Source organism: Umbelopsis ramanniana, assembly GCF_025399195.1.
Source record: "Umbelopsis ramanniana AG unplaced genomic scaffold K450scaffold_44, whole genome shotgun sequence".
Lineage (NCBI taxonomy): Eukaryota > Fungi > Mucoromycota > Umbelopsidomycetes > Umbelopsidales > Umbelopsidaceae > Umbelopsis > Umbelopsis ramanniana.
Genome location: NW_026252130.1, coordinates 918 through 20,036, shown reverse-complemented (window position 1 = coordinate 20,036; position 19,119 = coordinate 918). Strand labels below are relative to the sequence as shown.

The 19,119-nt window shown below is 44.9% G+C and overlaps 9 protein-coding genes across 9 annotated transcripts in view; 4 read left to right on the top strand and 5 right to left on the bottom strand.

Moving 5' to 3' along the window:
• The window catches only part of K450DRAFT_301538 (uncharacterized protein), a gene marked incomplete at both ends in the record, with an annotated part of 2,510 nt that extends 1,857 nt beyond the window's left edge, over nucleotides 1-653 (top strand). The window contains one exon of the mRNA XM_051593749.1: nucleotides 41-653. Coding sequence (XP_051442865.1) covers nucleotides 41-653 — 613 coding nt within the window. The remainder of the gene's footprint in view (nucleotides 1-40) is intronic.
• Nucleotides 654-1,358: 705 nt separating this feature from the next.
• On the bottom strand, nucleotides 1,359-4,931 carry K450DRAFT_249608 (uncharacterized protein). The gene is made up of 5 exons (XM_051590429.1): nucleotides 4,461-4,931; nucleotides 4,058-4,384; nucleotides 3,567-3,977; nucleotides 1,718-3,473; nucleotides 1,359-1,649 (listed from the first exon to the last, which is right to left on the bottom strand). The coding sequence occupies exons 1-5, from the start codon at nucleotides 4,893-4,895 to the stop codon at nucleotides 1,579-1,581; spliced, it is 3,000 nt and encodes a 999-aa protein (XP_051442864.1). The 5' UTR covers nucleotides 4,896-4,931; the 3' UTR covers nucleotides 1,359-1,578.
• Nucleotides 4,932-6,192: 1,261 nt separating this feature from the next.
• K450DRAFT_282170 (uncharacterized protein) lies at nucleotides 6,193-7,334 on the bottom strand. Its single transcript, XM_051593422.1, has 2 exons — nucleotides 6,862-7,334; nucleotides 6,193-6,783 (listed from the first exon to the last, which is right to left on the bottom strand). The coding sequence occupies exons 1-2, from the start codon at nucleotides 7,259-7,261 to the stop codon at nucleotides 6,278-6,280; spliced, it is 906 nt and encodes a 301-aa protein (XP_051442863.1). The 5' UTR covers nucleotides 7,262-7,334; the 3' UTR covers nucleotides 6,193-6,277.
• An 877-nt stretch (nucleotides 7,335-8,211) lies between these two features.
• On the top strand, nucleotides 8,212-12,148 carry K450DRAFT_249597 (uncharacterized protein). Its single transcript, XM_051590428.1, has 9 exons — nucleotides 8,212-8,319; nucleotides 8,398-8,449; nucleotides 8,531-9,338; nucleotides 9,418-9,561; nucleotides 9,657-10,985; nucleotides 11,068-11,126; nucleotides 11,193-11,278; nucleotides 11,410-11,874; nucleotides 11,950-12,148. Exons 1-9 carry the CDS (start codon nucleotides 8,304-8,306, stop codon nucleotides 12,039-12,041), a joined length of 3,051 nt encoding a protein of 1,016 aa, XP_051442862.1. The 5' UTR covers nucleotides 8,212-8,303; the 3' UTR covers nucleotides 12,042-12,148.
• Nucleotides 12,149-12,446: 298 nt separating this feature from the next.
• On the top strand, nucleotides 12,447-13,769 carry K450DRAFT_273362 (uncharacterized protein; the record flags this gene model as incomplete). The annotated part of the gene is made up of 6 exons (XM_051593083.1): nucleotides 12,447-12,575; nucleotides 12,645-12,658; nucleotides 12,735-12,760; nucleotides 12,834-12,932; nucleotides 13,016-13,078; nucleotides 13,156-13,769. 6 exons carry the CDS (start codon nucleotides 12,447-12,449, stop codon nucleotides 13,767-13,769), a joined length of 945 nt encoding a protein of 314 aa, XP_051442861.1.
• A 124-nt stretch (nucleotides 13,770-13,893) lies between these two features.
• Nucleotides 13,894-14,856, bottom strand: K450DRAFT_249585 (uncharacterized protein). Its single transcript, XM_051590427.1, has 3 exons — nucleotides 14,724-14,856; nucleotides 14,350-14,655; nucleotides 13,894-14,272 (listed from the first exon to the last, which is right to left on the bottom strand). The coding sequence occupies exons 1-3, from the start codon at nucleotides 14,760-14,762 to the stop codon at nucleotides 14,018-14,020; spliced, it is 600 nt and encodes a 199-aa protein (XP_051442860.1). The 5' UTR covers nucleotides 14,763-14,856; the 3' UTR covers nucleotides 13,894-14,017.
• K450DRAFT_249581 (uncharacterized protein) lies at nucleotides 14,694-16,019 on the top strand. The gene is made up of 2 exons (XM_051590426.1): nucleotides 14,694-14,795; nucleotides 14,883-16,019. Exon 2 carries the CDS (start codon nucleotides 14,951-14,953, stop codon nucleotides 15,899-15,901), a length of 951 nt encoding a protein of 316 aa, XP_051442859.1. The 5' UTR covers nucleotides 14,694-14,795; nucleotides 14,883-14,950; the 3' UTR covers nucleotides 15,902-16,019.
• Nucleotides 16,020-16,349: 330 nt separating this feature from the next.
• Nucleotides 16,350-16,696, bottom strand: K450DRAFT_249576 (uncharacterized protein). The gene has a single exon (XM_051590425.1). It carries the CDS (start codon nucleotides 16,572-16,574, stop codon nucleotides 16,392-16,394), a length of 183 nt encoding a protein of 60 aa, XP_051442858.1. The 5' UTR covers nucleotides 16,575-16,696; the 3' UTR covers nucleotides 16,350-16,391.
• Nucleotides 16,697-18,196: 1,500 nt separating this feature from the next.
• K450DRAFT_249572 (uncharacterized protein) lies at nucleotides 18,197-18,897 on the bottom strand. Its single transcript, XM_051590424.1, has 3 exons — nucleotides 18,780-18,897; nucleotides 18,454-18,704; nucleotides 18,197-18,385 (listed from the first exon to the last, which is right to left on the bottom strand). Exons 1-3 carry the CDS (start codon nucleotides 18,891-18,893, stop codon nucleotides 18,220-18,222), a joined length of 531 nt encoding a protein of 176 aa, XP_051442857.1. The 5' UTR covers nucleotides 18,894-18,897; the 3' UTR covers nucleotides 18,197-18,219.
• Between the last annotated feature and the right edge of the window lie 222 nt (nucleotides 18,898-19,119).

The following is a 19,119-nucleotide window of genomic DNA, read 5'->3' as shown; positions in this document are numbered from 1 at the left end:
CTTCTGATGAAGAGCCTGCCAAAAAGGACGCTGAATGCAGTTCTGAGATGGTAGCTGTGAAGGCTGAAGACGAAGGTATCCTGTCACTGGCACGCGATTCTTCTACCGCATCAACCTCTGCTTCTAACGAAGAGCCTACCGAAAAGGTCATTGAATGCAGTTCTGAGGTGATAGCTGTAAAGGCTGAAAACGAAGGTACCTTACCACAGACACACGATTCTTCTGCCACACCAGTTCAACCTTCAAGCCTCGATTCCAAGGAACTCGACAAGCCCACTGGCGAAGAGACCACTTCACCAGATGAAAGTGCAGTTTTCCAGAAGCCGATCGATAACGTTAAAAGGCCAATGAGACCGTTACTTAGCAGACAGAAGACCAGCCGACATCTTGAAGGGCCAGAACTTGACAGCGAAGATGAGAATGAACTGCTTCCTGAAGACGATGACTACGTCAAAGAGGGAGACTGGAGCTGGATTGATGATTATAATAAGGATTCTGGAGCTTATGTCCCACTTCCTCATCCTCCAACAGCTGAATCAAGCAACCAAGCTCAGTTAGAGGCACCCAGCGCCAGACATAACACCTCGCGAAAGCGAAAGCTGGAAGATGAAGAAGCCGGTCGGCCACGTTCTGTAGTCCCAAGAAAACATTAGTATAGCAAATTAGTTAATAAAAGTACCTTCTTCCTTACTCCATATATGCCGCACGTAAGATTTTGGTGAAGCTACCATGGGTAGCCCATACTTTCAAGGTTAAGATAAGCAAGACGTCCTGGAATGCAACATACAAGAATCGAGTTTTCAGCCCATCGTGAGGGGTTACCTCTTGAAGATGCTCAAGTAATGTTGGTGGCATCGTCGCATCTCCGCAATGCGGTGGCACTTTGGTGAAACTCGATAAAAGAACTGAACACCCTTTGGACCAACTTCAAAAGGCATTATTTCACTACCTCTGTCAGTGCTCGCGAAACTCAGAGCTACATACGGCTGATTTCCTGTTTACTAAATGAAAAGAGTAAGTTATCTCTGCGCTATGGAATTGAAAGTTCAGTACTACCACGCTTTGTAGTCTTCAACCCCGTCGACGCTCGAGTCTCTTGCAAGATTTGGGCCATGTTTTAAGCCGCCTGCCGAGCCATCAGAGACGGCACCCAGCGCTGGATCAAGCTGTTCGGAAGTGCCTCTGGCGGATCAGTCTGAACCAGAGGGAAGCGGCTGTAACACTTCAAAAATGCGACAGCTACAAGACCAAGAGGAAGAGAATCAACCACGATCAATCGTTTCAAGAACTGCTTCCACCGCTTCAAACCAATAACTTCTGTAAATGTTTTCTCACTTCCCAAATGCGTACATAAGACATAATTTTTACACCTGAATCGTATTTATTATATGAACACTTGTTGAAAAGGTAAACTGCTTTACATTACATTTGAGGGAAACGACAAAGTAGAACGAAAGAAAAAAGACATGATGGGGTTAAGAAAAACAGAGGATATTACAAGAGAAAGGAATTAGAACATTGCAGTTGAATGCAGAAGAAGGATACGAGGGGGGGATATGGATGCAGCGCCAAATCAGTCTAGTTATCGTTGATGTATTCTTCGGGGGATGGGCAAGTGCACATCAAGTTGCGGTCACCGTATGCGTCATCTTTAGAGAAGAGAAAGAGTCAGTAAAAGGAAAAATTTAGAGGGACATATCGCCAGGTTATTACTTACCAACACGACCAACGCTAGGCCAGAACTTCTTCTCCTTAAGGTATGCCATGGGGTAAGCAGCGACCTCACGGCTGTAGGACTTCTCCCACTTGTCGTTGATAAGCTGGCTAAGAGGATGGGGGGAGTTGGTCAAGACGTTGTCACCACGAGGTTGCTTCTCGTCAATGACTTCTTGGATTTCCTTTCGGATGGAAATCATGGCATCGCAGAAACGATCCAATTCAGCCTTGCTCTCTGATTCAGTGGGTTCAATCATCAAAGTGTTGGCAACGGGCCAAGACATGGTAGGGCTGTGGAAACCGTAATCCTGAAGACGCTTGGCAATGTCGATAGCTTCGATACCAGCGAGCTGACCGAAGGGACGGATGTCGACAATGAATTCGTGAGCGCACATACCGTTTTCGTTGGTGTAAAGAATCTCATAGTGAGGAGCAAGTCGGCTGGCCATGTAGTTAGCATTCAACAAGGCCAACTCGGTGGATTGGCGAAGACCGTCACCACCCATCATCTTGATATAAGCCCATGAGATGGGAAGAATGGCAGCAGAACCGTAGGGTGCAGCTGAGATAGGACCAATAGCTTGCTCACCTCCAACCTTAATAACAGGATGTCCAGGCAAGTGAGGACCAAGGTGAGACTTGCAGGCAATGGGACCCATACCGGGACCACCACCACCGTGAGGAATACAGAAGGTCTTGTGCAAGTTCAAATGGCAAACATCAGCACCAATTTCACCAGGCTTAGTCAAGCCGATTTGAGCATTCAAGTTAGCACCATCCATATACACTTGACCGCCGTGTTGGTGAACAACCTGGCAAGCTTCAGCGACACCAGATTCGAACACACCAAAAGTGGATGGGTAAGTAATCATAATAGCAGCCAAACGATCCTTGTGCTTCTCAGCCTTGGCCTTCAAGTCTTCCATATCCAAGTTACCCTTGTTATCGCACTTGATGATAACAACATCCATACCAGCCATAGCAGCGGAGGCAGGGTTAGTACCGTGAGCAGAGATAGGGATCAAGCAGACGTTACGCTGGAGATCACCGTTGGCGTGATGGAAAGCACGGATGGCACGAAGACCAGCGTATTCACCTTGAGCGCCGGAGTTGGGTTGCAATGAAACAGCATCGAAACCAGTGATTTCAGCAATGTCGTTCTCCAATTCCTTGAGCATGATAGAGTAACCCTCAGCCTGATCAACAGGAGCAAAAGGATGGATGTTGGCAAATTCAGGCCAGGTGATAGGAATCATTTCCGTGGTAGCATTCAACTTCATGGTGCAGCTACCGAGAGGAATCATGGAATGGACCAAAGACAAATCCTTGCTCTGCAAGTAGTGGATGTAACGGAGCAATTCTGTCTCAGAGTGATGGGTATTGAAAATGGGGTGTTGCAAGTACTTGGACTGACGTTGGAGGTTGCTAGGGAAGCTGGCGGGGGTAGATTCAAGGCTGATGGCTTGAGCGATCTTGTCGGCGTCGAGTGCACCATCCTTGGTGAAAACAGACAAAAGGTCGTTGATGTCATTCTTGCTAACAGTCTCATCCAAAGTCAAGGCAACGGTCTTGTTATCCAACTTGCGCAAGTTGATACCGAGACCAACAGCCTTGTTAATGATGGTGGAAGCATCATCGACCTTGACGGAAAGGGTATCGAAATAAACAGGGTTTTCAATGGAGTGACCGGCTTGCTTGATGCCTTCAGCCAAAACGGCGGTCAAGTTGTGAATGCGCTGAGCAATAGCTTTCAAGCCCTAGAGAAGGAAAAAATGATCCAAGCCAACAAATTCAAAGTCAGTCTTTGCCTCACATTACACCGGATGCGCTCGCTGTGTTTTTAAACTTACGTCAGGACCGTGGTAGACAGCATACATGGCAGCCATATTAGCGAGAAGAGCCTGAGCGGTACAGATGTTGGAAGTAGCCTTTTCACGACGAATATGTTGCTCACGAGTTTGAAGAGCGAGACGATAGGCAGGCTTGCCATGAGCATCCTTGGACACACCAACAATTCTTCCTGGGATACGACGCTTGTGTTCATCCTTGCAGGCAAAGAAAGCGGCATGGGGGCCACCATAGCCGAGAGGAACACCAAAGCGTTGAGAGTTACCAAGAGCAATATCAGCGCCAAATTCACCAGGAGCCTTAAGCAAGGTCAAAGACAAAAGGTCGGTGGCGACGACGACTTGACCGCCAGCGGTATGGACAGCCTTAGTGAGTTGTTCATAGTCGGCGACATTACCTCTGGTGTCTGGGTACTGAGGGAAAAGCAAGGAACTCTGTTTAGGGGCTATTCACGTGGGAAATCCAGACAAAAATTTCGATCGGTCAAACTTACCTGAATCAAAACACCAGTGATATCCTTTCCATGCTTCTCCAACATAGCATCATCTACCTTACCAACAACCACGTTGATGTTGAATGATTCAGCACGCATTTGAACGCAAGCAATGGTTTGAGGGTGGCAGTTTTCATCCACGACAAATGTGTTGCGACCCTTACGGGTGGATTGCCAGCACATGATCATGGCTTCAGCAGCAGCAGTACCTTCATCCAACAATGAAGCGTTGGCGATAGGCAGACCAGTGAGGTCAGTGACCATGGTTTGAAAGTTGACAAGGGATTCAAGACGTCCTTGTGAAATTTCGGGTTGATAGGGTGTGTACTACAATAGATAAACAAGAAAACGTTAATCTATCAATGTGTCAAAATTTTGACCTACAAGCCACTTCAAAACCTACCTGAGTATACCAAGCAGGGTTCTCTAGAACGTTACGAAGAATGACATTGGGAACGACAGTGTCGGTATAACCCATACCAATGTAAGAACGGAACACCTTGTTCTTTGCACCAATGGACTTGAGACGATCCAACAAAGCCCGCTCAGGGAATCCGTGATCCAACGCCAAATTCTTTGGAGAACGAATAGAGGGAGGAATGGTCTTTCCAACCATTTCGTCCATGTTCTTGACACCCACCTGCTTCAACATAGCACCGACCTCCTTTGGTTCTGAACCCAAATGACGACGAGCGAAGGTATCCAAAGGTGCAAAGGCATCTCTAGCTGGCGGCTTGGCGGCATTATGAGCAGCCCGTGACAGAACGGTAGATCTGCTCACCAGTCTTCCTTGAGCAGCATAAGCTCTTGCTGAACGAAGAGCAATACGGGAGAGCATTATTTTAGAGGAAATAGAAGAAAGAAAGCAAAGGGGAAGAAGGAATTCATGGCATCGAGGTATTTAGCCATTGCCTGCCTCCTAAACTCCGCTTCCATGGATTGCCATAAACGGCCACCTGGCTTCCACCGAGTCTTTCCACCGAGTAAAAGTCTTTTTTTTTGTCCAAATTTTTTATGTAGAAATGTACTATAAAATTGGAAATTCACGTGACTGTGAGGCCGCATCGTGTCGTGGTGTTTTTTTTTGCTCTCCCGAGAAGTCGCTGACCGATAGAAAAGGCGACTGATAAACGACGAAGGTAAAGACTGTAGCTAAATTAGCATTGATTTGAAATAAAATGTCCTGCGCATGTTTCGCCATTACGTTGGAATGTAATAAATTCAGTGCATGTTGCCATGGTAAAAGGGTTGTAATACATCTTTAAAGTATTTCACGCACTGTCGGAAATAGTTGCCTCACACACTCTTCCGCCTGACTTTCAAAATTTTAAGGTGTGCACAAATAATAAATCCTCCATTTATAATAAACAGTGGCCATTATGCGCTGTCTCTGAACTACAAATTACTTCCTACGCGGGCGTGGCCGCTTGCAAGACGCCAGTGACTCGCACACTCGGGGGATAGGGAACGGTGGTGATGAAAAGGATCTGGGCGATCCACTTGGTAGACCATAGGGATACCTAAGAAGGCCGTGCTGCGTTAACATCCCTATTCCAAATTATACGACATACATTGTTAGTGCATATAAAGTGGTGGAGGTTTCCAACGATGATAGTTGACATTATAAAAGGGTCCTGTCGGGTAGCCACATGCACACATCTCGACAGGAGCGCGTCATTGGAGCACGCTGGGCTGGTGTTGAACTCCCAGAGTTTCAGGATGGTTGCATTGTGTACTTTTCTGAGACAAATTTGGAAATATAATGGCCTTGTAACAAAGGGTCTGTACTCTGGTGATGTAGAGTTGAACTGGCCGCTTTCATTGGCAATGATGGTAATATTTGGGTGGTCATCAAGGATCGATTTGCAAGCTTGATCAATGGTTTTGATGTGATGAATATACACTTTCCTTGAGGGAAGAACTAATAAGGATGATCCATAACCAATGTCCTTCGTATGGTGCAAGGCACAATAGATCTACAAGACAACAGTAATCAGAGAAGTTGACAAGAGGTACCCTGGCATCACTTGATTGGCCCGCGTGCAATCCACATTGTGGTTGGCATTACCTCTAATCGTCTGACGAACCCCCCTTATAACTCTTATCTCGAAAATTTTGCATTGACAAATTATGGACAGGCAAACAGTAGCCTAAGTATTGCTGAAAGCATTCACCGTGACTTTTACTAGAGCACTTTTTTTAAAAAATATACCGCTACTTTTACATAACATATCCAGGAGCGGGAGTGGCAGCGGCATGGTGAGTGGTCTTGTGAGTGGTCTTCTTTTGGCTGTGCTTTACGCTAGAAGTCTTCTTGTGGCTGGCCGTGGAGTGAGCTGAGGACTGACCATAATTGACCTTGGGACCGCCGTAGTTGCCCTTGATAAGGTTCCAGCAACCATCTTGCGATCTTCCAGTGGTACATAATTCCTTGGTGTTGGTATTACAGCATCGGACACAGTAGTCACCTTGAGCGGGTTCCACAATGGCTAAGAAGGCTGCATAGCCAGCACACACGGCTCCGTGCGGACTTTTGACATCGAATTGGCCACCTTCGTCTTTCAGCGACATATTGTAAGCGGTAGGATTCATGAGACCTGTGATTTGAACATAGTCGGCGGTTTTGTTGTGGACGAAATGGGAGGACAAAATCAATCCATCAGGGAACAATTTGGCGCCAGGAGCGTTCTTTTGCTTGGATGTACAGAAAGTACGAGCTGTCTTCTCTGAAAACGGACACGTTTTGCCATATTAGGGAATGCTCGCAACGATTGGTTAGGTTAAACCATTGTAACCATACTTACCACTTGAGGCTACATCACCGCCAGCTTTGGGAGGTAAGAATAGACAAAAGTCCTTTGCGCTGTTCAAGGTGATCGTCATGCCATGAGGGTGGGCAGTGGGAATGGCGGCTGCGCTGGTAGTAGCTGACGCGGCGGTGGTTGAAACGGCGGTGGAGGGTAGGTTGTAAGGTGCCGAAATACAGAGGATGTCATTGGCTGCTAGACTATTGCAATCGAAATTGGGATTCCACGCTTCGAGAGAGTTGGTGGTGGTCTTAAATCGAGTAGCAATGGTGGGGCATGTATCGCCTGCTTGAGCTTCATAGGTATTGGGGCAACTTCCGGCTGTTGCTTGGTAACTAGCGCGCACAGCGGCTTGATGCAAAAGCACGGATGCGGATAGGATATATAGAAACTTCATGGGCTGTGGCGACCTGCGCTACGGTTTAAAAATAAAGGATGAGGAAGGGTTGAAAGAGAAGAGAAGAGATGGGACGCTCCGTTTAGCCTTCTAACGAATGTTAGATATTTTCGGTTTTTTTTTTTTTTTACCTCAATCTGCAAGTTAATTTAGTGTAACATGGGCGTTAGCAAGGGCTCTGCCCATATTTATTAAATTGATGCCTTGCCTTAACATACGCGCTGCCCGATATACGCGATTTTATCCCATCATTTCTCTATTTTCATACCATACAACATGGATACATCCACTTGGATAGAAGCATATTATAAACTTAAAAACCTCTCCGTAAAAATAGTTATATTAATCTCTCTGTGGTAGGTCACACAATGCTTTCCTCGATATTGATCGGTGAATTCAAGCGCAACCGATCCAAGCTATTGTGGACATTAGTATGGTACGTAATAAACTACGTGGCCGCTACGATATGATAGACCATGATAGTCACCCGTGAAAACTTCAAGATCCAAACATGATCGACGCTCTCGTGCAAAGCGTTCATTTATGCCTCCAAATGGGCAAATCATACTGTTTGGGAATGCACCCTCGACCCATTTGCTTTATTGAATGCACGGTGCCCAAACCCAGGGTTTTTTCTTGGGCCATCCCGCTCATTAGCTCGCTGCCCTCGGTGACCACAGCATGTTTATCTATTTTTATAACAGAGAAACCCGTCTTCACGTACTCTTTACTCATAAACCCTCTACTTCTTCCACATAATTCCCGAAGGTGGTCGAATCGCGCTGCCTTATACTAAAAACAGAGACAGAGCCGTTCGTTGTTCAATAACAAGTATTTCCGTGTTTATGTTATTTTAAACAACCCTTTTGAAGGGAACCAGTCAGACAGCAGCGTTGGCCATCCACGTTTTTTTTTTCATTTGCCAAAGCCTGGGTCGACATGGTTTCTGCGCACACTGGGCAATTTACAGTGTGACCGGCAATTTTTTAATTTTTTTTGAGGGAGCTGTTGTGCCCATTCGTGCTTGTTGAGGACCATTCCAATGCCGTTATACACCAGTAATGAACCCAGCTAAATTATACAATGACTATCGTCTAGACTACCATGGTCGGTATTAATGTTGTCTTTCTTTTTAGCTCCACAGTATGGTGTCATAAAGCACGCCGGTGGTGACTACTTCAGTCGAAGGTAACTTTAAAGCACACTGCTTGACATATTTGTGTACCCATTGACTAACTTGGAATTCATTCTAACCAAACCTTCCATTAGCCCGAATGAAACGTTTGTTGCTTCACCGGAAATATCTGGTAAACATGACGACGACGACGAGCCCTTTGAAGAAAAGGAAGAGGATGAACTCCTGAGTCAAGCAAATGGTTTAATACGCCTACGAGAAAATACCGGCTCTGTCACACCAACGCAAAGTAAAGTCCATCGGAAAAGTTGTCGTGAGATAGCGCGGTTCACGGAAGAATCGCTGCATAGTTTTGGATTCACTCAACCCTTCAGAGACCAGAACACTTTTGATACAAGGCGCAATGTAGTGAATCGTAGTTTTGATTTTATGAAAAAACTTCGAGACCGACTTGAAAATGGCAAACTGGAAGAATGTCCCGTCTCAGACGAAATTGGAGAACTGCCGGACATGAAACGCCCTGCTTTTGAACGTTCTTCAAGCCCCCGGGCTCGCCGAACGCAGACTGCATTTGATCCTATCGATACCCAGCATGCTCTTGATGTGATTTTGACCAATCGCAGAAATTCCATTGATACAGACTTGATGCCCTTAACAGCCAGGCCAGGTCAATCCCAAGCACTTCATCCACCCACCCGATTTTTACCTCAAAACCAATGCATTGTCACGACCAATGAAAGCGGCAAAATTTTATTGTTCAATGATATCGCCTCTTTATGCTTTGGTTATGACAAGTCGTATGTCGGACAATCGCTTTTAAACGTCTTTGAGGAGTCAAGCAAAGAACGGTTACAGCACTTGTTGAATACAAGGTCATCTGAGATGAAGGGAATATCAACAGAGCATCATGATCGCGGCAACGTTTTAATATGCGGCAAAGTTGTATGTACTTTTTCCCGCCTTTTTCAAACTGGCATAGGCTTCATTTTATTAATATCGCATCCTTATGATTACGTCACAGCTACCCATTATTAAACGAAATGGATCCAAATCAGCTGCTTCCTTGTGGCTCAAGCAGAAGAAGGATGTCACTGGAGCTCCTATATATATCTGGATTTTTGAAGAAATCGCGGAAAGTCTTGTTTCAATGATCGTTACCTCCACAGTAAGTGACATAGGAGTTTTTAGCTCTGAGTCCGGTTTGCCAAGGCCCCTGACTTCAGCGTCAAACATATCAAAAACTCAATTGTTTATTTGTAGGGTGTTATCAAAGAAGTTAATGGTGCTGTGAACGACCTTTACGGATATTCGGCAGACGCCCTCATTGGCAAGAGGATAGAGACTCTGATTCCAGATTGCTCAAACCTACGGTTGACTGATTCTGGTTACCATGATTCAACTGAGAAGGACGCACCATTGAACCTCTCAGAACTTAACAAGTACAAATTTTACGGTAGTTGTACTTCGTTCGGCGCCAAATTTCCTGTTATTGTTAAGTCAAAGGTGTCTACAAGCCCAACTTCACCTAACGGTATGGCCATGCACCACATCAAAGTCATCTCCATTCCCACTATTGCTGGACTTGTCACTATCCATCAAGACGGCCTTATACAGAGTATCAACTCTGTTCCCGCCAAATACCTTTTTGGTTATTCTCAAGAAGACCTCATAGAAAAGAAGAACATTAGTGAGCTGCTACCGCAGCTGCCTACCATTTTGAAAGGTCTGGAAAAGGAAATCATTACAAAATGCTCCAACATCATCGACCATTTCACCTGTCGAAAAATATTATTGGAAAGAGAACAGTCATCACGCATCACGAAAGTGGGATCCACCGGTCAGTTCAACATTCCGCATACTCGAACACTCACAACCACGAGTCAAGAGAAACCGCTGCCTGTAATTCAAGCTGTTCATCGAGATGGGACATGGTTTGAAATCCAATTACAACTTCGGATCATGGACATGACGGAAGGAGAGTTGATTGCCGTTTGGATTATGTTTGATCGAGTATCAACGTTCTCGAAATATGGCCACAAGAGCAAAGTCGGCTCAAATAATCAGCAATTTGGCAGTTCAGTTTCAAATTTTCCAGCAGTTAAGCTTCGGTCATCCATCTCCACACCATCAGAATCCCCACTAGTATTAAAGTCGCCTATTGCTGCCCCTAAGGCATCTCCTCCATCCCCACCACATCCTTCTATGGTACATCGCAATTCGACACCCCCATCACCGCCATCTACAACACCACCCATAATACGACCACAATTGAAATCATTTGGAGTCAGTTCATTTGGGTCTCCCCAGGTTGATAGAAAAGTCGTTCCTCTCAATGAGCCCATGCCGAGCTCTGTTCAGCCAACTCCACCCGTAAACAAGCTTCCGTCTGTTGCTGCAACACTACTACGACTACCAAGCAATGTACATCCTAATACCCCTCCACCATCCCGAACTCCTCCGGTGTCCATGCTCAACTATTCCGCCCTTACTCTCAAAACCAACATATCCGATTATTGCATCATGGACTCTTTAGGCCAAGGTGCCTATGGTATGGTTAAGCTCGCATATAAGCTTGATGATCCTGAAAAGGTAACGCATAGAACTTCCGAGGCACGAGACTATGATGACATTGATTAAACCTCTCTCATTCCAATGTTTATCTTCCTATCAGAACAAAGTGGTTATCAAATATGTTGTAAAATCTCGCATTCTTGTCGACAGCTGGATCAGGTGAGAAAAAATAGGTCATGCCCAAGGACTAGGCACACTTAACTAACCCATATTCGCGATATACAGAGATCGGCATCTAAGAATGGTCCCATTAGAGATACACATATTACATACTCTTCAACGTATCCCACATATCAATTGTTGCCACATGCGTAAGTACCAACGACAGTGTTTGACATGAATGAAAAAGATTAGCACGGCTATACTTTATCTCCTGATGTATGCAATGAGCATAGCTGACAATGCCTTAACTGACACAACAACGTTTTTTTTTATCTACCAGTCGACTACTTTGAAGATGAAGATTACTACTATATCGTCATGGATCTACATGGTGAAGGCTTGGATTTGTTCGACTATATTGAGCTTAATCGTGAAATGAGCGAACACGAGATTAAATCCATCTTTCGACAAATAGGCGAAGCCATTCGCCATTTACATCACAACAAGATGGTTCACAGAGATATTAAGGATGAAAACGTCATTCTGGATGAGAATGGAACGGCCTTACTCATAGACTTTGGAAGCGCCAACTATGTGAAAGAAGGCAAGCGATTCGATACCTTTTCTGGAACACTTGATTATTGTGCACCGGAAGTTCTCCAAGGCAACCCATATGAAGGTCCACCTCAAGATATCTGGAGCCTGGGAATCCTTTTATACACCATGATTTACAAGGAGAACCCATTTTATAACATTGATGAGATTCTTGCTCGCGAGCTTCGAATTCCTTTTGAGTTCTGCGAAGGTAAGCATAGAGAGAGAGATAGCATGTATATGTTTGGCTTTCCTGTTCCCTTCGGCTCACCCATGCATTTTATAGGTTCCATCGATTTGATCAAGAGTATGTTGAACAGAGATGTTGAGAAGCGGCCAACTATCGATGGTGTATTGAACCATCCATGGTTATCGTAATTTTTGTTTATGTGAATTTTTGTTTTTCTTTTTCTTCGCTTTTTCCCCCCAAGTTCTACTTAATACTTTTCATCCCTATGTAAATTACAGACCTCGTTGTAGATCATAACACTTTGTTTCTTTTTCTATCTTCATCACTCATACATGTTAATGGTAGAAAGCTTTTTACATGCTAAACCTTGACAATTACACTTTGTGCTTTCGAAATGGCCAATGTACATTCTTTTTCTTTTATTATCATTATTCTCAATAGAACACGCACCATGTTTTAAGAAGAAATCTCCTTTTACCAAAAAAATCGTTAGAGCTGTGACTGCCATGGGGGGGTTCCCAAGCCGAGCCTGCAATCACGGGCCAAGCCTTAGTTTTCTTTTGTCACAAACCCCACTTTTGTTGCATTTAGTCATGGATTACTACAGCATTCTGGAAGTAGAATCCTCTGCTAACGAACAGGATATTAGAAAAGCCTATAAGAAACTCGCTTTGAAGTGGCATCCCGACAAAAATCCGTCCAACGCAGACGCAGCCGAGAAGGTAATTCCCACTTCATACCTATTCGAATCCGGCACTCCACTAACATGCTTTCCCTTGTTGTCTTTCTAGTTCAAGGAAATATGGTACGTATGAAACAACAGCCTTCAGTATATGTTGAACTTTTTTTAATTAATCATATCCTTGCCTTGGTTTTGATAGTCAAGCGTATGAGATATTGTCAGATCGTATGTACTAAATTCCAATCGCCGGTCAAAATGACATAACCCGTAACCCCGCCATTAACCTATTGTTCTCCAGCTGAAAAGCGCAGAACCTATGATAACCGTGGCACTCAGCCGTCCACGCCCAACGCAAGTTATCAGGACGATTTCATGCGTGGTCACGATCCTTTTACTGGTTTTCATGCAAGTGTCGTCATCCGTTACTGCCGTTGTCTCGTATCACTATGCTAATTTCTTTCCAATAGTTCCATTCTCCAGAACAAGTCTTCACCAATTTTTTCGGCGGACGAGACCCATTTGCTGATATGTTTGATGTGTTTGGTAGGTGGCAGATGGCAAAACCTCCATTGCGTCAGTTAAATCCTAATCAATTTCGAAATTGTTTTGGTGTCAAACAGGTCGAAGCCCTAGCCCCTTCATGTCACATATGAGACCTTTTGGTGGCTATGATGATCCATTTGATGATCCGTTCTTCACAGCGCCTTTTGGAAGGAGGGGCATGCATTCTCCCTTTGCGGATTCCAGTTCTTTCTCCATTGGCGGTAGCATTGGTGGTAGCATTGGTGGTAGCATAAGTGGCAGCATGGGCACTAGGAGACAAAGAGGCAATATGGGTGGAGGCACCAGCACGTATACAAGCACAACGTCGACAGTCAACGGAAGGAGCAGCGTACATACCAGCAGCAGTCGCAGCAGCATGGGTGGCGGCAGCAGCCGATCGACCAGTGTCAGTAAGTCGACGAGAATCATCAATGGACGACCACAGACAGTCACTATCACCAATATTCAAGATGAGCACGGTCAAAGGACATATGAAGACTACGGTAACGGACAACAACGTTACTTCCTCAATGGCATCGAGCAACCCACTCTCGGTGTAGAAACCAGCCAGACTCACAATTATCTACCACCGCCTTCCCCTAATCACCATGATCCGTACAGTCCATATGGTATGCCGCCCCAACCATACCCACCTCCTTACTATCACCAAGCGACGTTCTGGGACCATTAGTGACTCCAGTTTTATAATACACCCCTTTGCTACTTTTCTCTTGTATCACGCATTTCATGCTTCTCTCCATTCATATACTGTACTAGTTTTTACCTTCAGACGGCTATAGGAATATACATATGTCTTTTGGAAACACAAACAGCTTTGGAATTTTTATTACGGATTGAATTAGTATAGATTTGTGTTGCCGTCAACTATATAATGGCTTGACAGTCTACGCTGCTGCACACTACTACTCCCTAAACGGTTCAGAGAGCGAGTGCGGCAGCCATAACGAGGCAGGCGGCTGTAGGGATCCACGTGAAGCCAAGTTGATTGGAGGCGGACTGGGCAGCAGGAGCAGAGGTGGATGAAGCAGCGGCAGATGCGCTAGAGGTTGCAGCTGATGAGGAAGCAACCGTAGAAGTCATCATCATGGAAGTGCTGATGACGCTCATTGCGCCTGCGTTGATAGTGATGGGAACGGTGGTGTTGGTGTGAGAAGTAACATCTTCAAACACAACCTGGAAATCACGATAGATTCAAAGTCAGCTTTTGGAAAAACCCGATAATTAAAAAACCCAAAATTAAATGTTCATACGTTGTAAGTACCGGGAGGAATCGTGGTTGGAATGGCAAAGTTGATGGAATGCTCCCAGTAACTCTGGTTATTTTTGTTTTGTAGTGACGATGCATCTACTGTAACATCGGCGTTTTGCGCAATGGTCACTTGAGCACCATTTCCACTTCCGCTGTAAACCAGGTATACGTTCATTTGGAGGGTAATGGGGTTGACGAGGAGATCATAGACAACAGGAAGTGCCTTGCCCTGAACAAATGTACCACCTTTAATAGGATTGGTTACATTGAAAGTACCATCGGGTGACTGAACCTGAGCTAAAGCAAGCTATGGGGAGGGGGGAAAAGACGCTGTGAGGGGTATGCGGATGGATTATCGAGTAGGGTGGCTCTTACGTTCAGCAGAGAGGCAAGTGCAACAAGTGCAAACTTCATGAGGAAGGGAAAGAGAGGAAAGATGATGAAGAGGTAAAATTTACTTTTTTATCTTTCCACCGTGCGACCTAGTGGATCCAGAAACCTTGTTGACTGGTCTGCGCTTTCGTGGTAGGGCAGGTTATTCTGATACGCATAGCATAGCAAAGACCGTTTCACTCGTCGGAGGTACCTCTCCATGTCAAGCAATGATCCCTGTTCCATCACTCAAGACATTGGCCATAGGGGTCATTGCACGTCATTCCCATTGGTTTGAAACCTTTGGTGCTGCCATCCCGCAGGACTTGGCTGAACAAGTGGTACAAACCACCTTCGATCAAGATACCATTACGGCAGAAATGATGGATAATTTTGCAGAAACATATCCAACTTCTAATCTGTCCCTGCGCCATGCATGCTACATGAAATCAATTCGTTACCAGGACACCAATCTATTGGACCGACAGCTTCGTACGCTTTCCATTGTGCCTACGTTTTTAACGAAATTGGATTTGAAGGGATGTCACGAACTGACTGATGATGATCTTTGTCGACTCAACCCATTGACTAGTCTAGTGGCCCTTGACTTGTCCGACACAGTAATTACCGATTACGGCGTGTCGCACTTGGCACGCCCATTTTCAATGAAAACGAATCAGGGACTTTGGCATTTGGAGGCTCTGCTGGTCAGTAACGCGAAATACATATCTGATGCCTCGATAAAGTATTTAGTGAAATTTCCTGCCCTTAACGTCATGGACATAAGCGGAACCAGCATCACTGAAAACGTCGCTGCCATTGTCCTGACTCGACTGGGGTTTGATAAAGTAGACAAATGGGATGATGCTACTAAGGATCTGATCACCATTCGCCCTCATAAGAACTTGGGACCGTTCCTTGTCCAGACCTCCGATATTGGTGATCATAGGAAACTCTACTGGGCAGTCCACATCGGTACTCATGTTTCGAGAGACACAGTAACTTATCCAAGTATGAGACCTAGGAACATTGTTACACCCTCATTGAAATACGTCCGTTCCTCTCGCCCTGAGGTGCAGATCCCTAGAAAACGACTGTCCAATGATCCAACGTCGGGTCCTCTAAAACTACGTCGGTCGGCTCCAAAACAATCTTTAGACGTGTTGAAGGATTTAGTATAGCCTTCCATCCTGGGACATCTAGCGTCCTGGCTATTTTTCGGTCATCCCGTGTAAATAGGAATTTTTTTTTCTTTACTCTATAGACAAATTTAAATATATGGAACATGTTGCTGCACGCCTTTTCATGCACAGTTGTTTTAATACTGTAGAAGTGTAAACAAACAGATAATAATAACGCGGCATATTATTGCTACGCTAATTTTACCAACAATAGATCGTATGTTTACGGACGATCTGATAATATATGTACACATATAACGACATGGCGTATCTCTAATCACAACATGTTCCTGTTTATACATACAACATCCCTGAATGACATAAAAAAAAATTGTGTACTTTATTTACATGCGGCCATAAAGTATTCGTATTTTACGAAACTGAAGCAGATGGATATCGATATGTAGCAATAGTAGAGAAGGTAAGAAAGAAGAAAAGAAAATTCTTATCCTAAAGATCCTTATTTACAATGTCTATCGGTGGAACCCGATTACATGCGGCTCAATTGGGTGTGAGCCTTTGGGTACATAGGATACTTGGGCTTGGTTGCCGTTTGTTTGGCAGGACTTTTGCTGGTGTCCTTGGTGGTTTTGGTTGAGGTACCCACCAATGTGCTGACTTGAGAGGATGCAGAAGATTTGGCAGAGCTGGAAGAGCGTTTGAAGAAACCCATTGTTATGCGATGTATTTGTGATGAAGATCGTAGTTGGGAACGTGGCTATATATATGGTGTCATGGTGCCAAGTTGCAGCATTCGGCAATGGATAATTCAAGCTGGAGAAAAAATTTCGTCGTGAGGTGGCACAGCAGCCAAAATGCCAATGTTACGCGCTTGGCAGTTCTTGGTGTTGCCAATTTCTGAGTAACCTTGGCGACATAACGGTCATTATTGACAAGCCCATGAGTCATCCTACTTGGTTAATGGCGTAACCTTGCACACAATGTACAGATGAAAGGTGAAGTCGTATGTGTACAGGCCAGCAGTCCATGCGGCCAAATGTAAAATAAAAAATTCGGTACCTGCTCCCCAGTTGTGCTTCCGCAGTCAGGGCAAAACGAGCCAATTTGAAAGACCTTTCCTACCCTACCTACAGAATTATTACTACCTATTGCGACAGCTTGTGAGTTACGTGGTTGAGGTGATGGCTTCAGGTTGCTTGCCGGCATTTCAGACGTGGCTTTTTGCAGTTTTATTGAATTGCGTTTGCCGCCATGCCGAAAATAAGGATTGCAAAAGTTGGGAAAAGTCCTGGTTTCTCAACGGACTAAATCAAAAAATTTGCATACAGTCGTTAACACTACTCATTTTCGCAATTTCTTTCCCTATACTTTGAGCAGCGAAGGCATGGGTGATAAAACACGCGGAACGAATTGGAAAGTTAACGTTCATAAAACGGCCGAACAGATGAGGACAATTCCCTTCCTCTGCTCGAATTATATATTGCTAGCAAACAATCATTATATAATGCTATACATCCATCGTATTCCAGGGTCTTCACTAGAAGGTCGATATGCGACACATTGGGGCAATGGTGGGTAAATAAAGAAAAAAGCGGGTATAAAAAGGGCAATCAAAACAATGGACGATCACTGTCTCCGTTGGCTCGGCATCCTTGAAACACTACTGAGACAGTGGTTATCTACTAGTCCATGCCAACAGCCGGGTTTCTGCGAGCTCACATATGTGCATGCAAACGGATGTTACGACGGGGGTGTTGAACAGCATCGCATCGAAGAAGAGCCATAGTGCGTTGTAAAACCTATGGTCAACTATACATTGCATCGGGTCAGTGGCCTTGTGGTAGAGATTCTTGGCATGGATCTCAATTCATGGTGTTGGTATATGCACATTGTCAAATACAAAAATAACAATACACGTATTAAGGAGTGGAATGGGATGGATTGGAAATGCTATGCTACGTGGGTATCTTTCTCGTGTATAAAAGGTTGGAGAATAACTGTACAATGGGAGCAGGAAAGAAAAAATGTAATGAAGTATGCACCAGCATAGCGGCGACCGGATGCATGTGAGGGCCGGGTTCTATTAGTTGGTTGGTTGTTTGAGACGGCGTGAGCGGTGTCCCGTAAAGGAGTGTTTGGTGACTGTTTCGTAAAAGATGAGGAAGGGTGTTATCGACCAGGGTATCGGTGGTGGAGGTACTAGCAAAGCGTACTCGACGATATCGATCTCGTATACCAAGAGATGTAACAATGGTCTCGTCATCCCGCTTATGTTCATGGCGTTGTTGTTGCTTCTGACTTGGCTGGCGTAATTCCGGCCATTCCAATTGAATCTCTTTCCTTATCCAGCCATATAGTCAACAGATCCGACAGCTCCCAGCCTCCTGCTCACGCTTATATGACTCCAAGTACCGAAGTTGTTTACTGTTGATAGCTCCTCGTCGTCTCTCACGAATGAGTTCCACTGAGTCCAAAGGTGACATACCATCCTCTATCAATGCTATGGCGACCAATACTGGAGCCCTATTCGAAACCAACTTTGTCAATTTCCCATTTTTGGTGGTGCCTTGACCATCCCTTTTACCACAAACCTTCCAAGACCAGCAACACAGTGGGTTGCAATACACGGCACCTGCTTTGAGCCTGCCTTTCTCCTTTCCATAGCATCCATTCGGGTACGCCGGATAAGTTTCAACCAACTGTTGACCAGATGACCCGGTGGTTGGTCACCATCCGCATATGTCCAGTCATGAACCTGAATTCCTTTTTCCTCTAGCAACTCTTTTGGATAGGTTGGTTCGCAGCAACGAACAACATCAGTGACGTTCCATCGTTCAAATTCCTAAGTGTGGGTCAGTTGTTAAAAAAAGGTTCAAGTCGACAGGAACGCAGTGTCAAGTCAAAAACAGGGCTGTACCTGTAGGTATATAGGTAGGGTACTTTGACTTGGAGAATCGACAATCAAGTAGCGTATATTCTCTGTTGTCTCTATTAGCGTCGGTGGGTTGATCAAAGGATTAGAGTGTAGCATCGAGCGGAAGGAAGACAAACCCGTCAACGGGTGGGATAAATTGGCAATTTTATTGGCGAAGAATGGTGTCCAGTGCGGGGCACGTGTTGGCTCATCCGTGGTGTTTGGCCCATCATCTGACTCCGGGCTTGCTACGCTAATAAAGAGGAGTCCCTATCTTCTCGCCGTTCTACTATGATGTTGTTTTCTTTTTACCATGTCTGAAACGTCAGTATGACGAAGCTTC

Bases quoted from the DNA above. Each gene is read 5' to 3' on its own strand.
- K450DRAFT_249608 (XM_051590429.1), bottom strand. From the start codon at position 4,895: ATGCTCTCCCGTATTGCTCTTCGTTCAGCAAGAGCTTATGCTGCTCAA. The intron at 3,474-3,566 runs GTAAGTTTAAAA...TTCCTTCTCTAG, and splicing joins CTGTCTACCACGGTCCTGAC to GGCTTGAAAGCTATTGCTCA. The intron at 1,650-1,717 runs GTAAGTAATAAC...TCTTCTCTAAAG, and splicing joins GCCTAGCGTTGGTCGTGTTG to ATGACGCATACGGTGACCGC.
- K450DRAFT_282170 (XM_051593422.1), bottom strand. From the start codon at position 7,261: ATGAAGTTTCTATATATCCTATCCGCATCCGTGCTTTTGCATCAAGCC. The intron at 6,784-6,861 runs GTAAGTATGGTT...GTCCGTTTTCAG, and splicing joins CGGTGATGTAGCCTCAAGTG to AGAAGACAGCTCGTACTTTC.
- K450DRAFT_249597 (XM_051590428.1), top strand. The intron at 8,450-8,530 runs GTAACTTTAAAG...ACCTTCCATTAG, and splicing joins GGTGACTACTTCAGTCGAAG to CCCGAATGAAACGTTTGTTG. The intron at 9,562-9,656 runs GTAAGTGACATA...GTTTATTTGTAG, and splicing joins CAATGATCGTTACCTCCACA to GGTGTTATCAAAGAAGTTAA.
- K450DRAFT_249585 (XM_051590427.1), bottom strand. From the start codon at position 14,762: ATGAAGTTTGCACTTGTTGCACTTGCCTCTCTGCTGAAC. The intron at 14,656-14,723 runs GTAAGAGCCACC...CCCTCCCCATAG, and splicing joins CACTTGCCTCTCTGCTGAAC to CTTGCTTTAGCTCAGGTTCA. The intron at 14,273-14,349 runs GTATGAACATTT...CGTGATTTCCAG, and splicing joins TTCCTCCCGGTACTTACAAC to GTTGTGTTTGAAGATGTTAC.
- K450DRAFT_249581 (XM_051590426.1), top strand. From the start codon at position 14,951: ATGATCCCTGTTCCATCACTCAAGACATTGGCCATAGGGGTCATTGCA.
- K450DRAFT_249576 (XM_051590425.1), bottom strand. From the start codon at position 16,574: ATGGGTTTCTTCAAACGCTCTTCCAGCTCTGCCAAATCTTCTGCATCC.
- K450DRAFT_249572 (XM_051590424.1), bottom strand. From the start codon at position 18,893: ATGCTACACTCTAATCCTTTGATCAACCCACCGACGCTAATAGAGACA. The intron at 18,705-18,779 runs GTACAGCCCTGT...ACCCACACTTAG, and splicing joins CCCTACCTATATACCTACAG to GAATTTGAACGATGGAACGT. The intron at 18,386-18,453 runs GTTTGTGGTAAA...GGTTTCGAATAG, and splicing joins TGTGTTGCTGGTCTTGGAAG to GGCTCCAGTATTGGTCGCCA.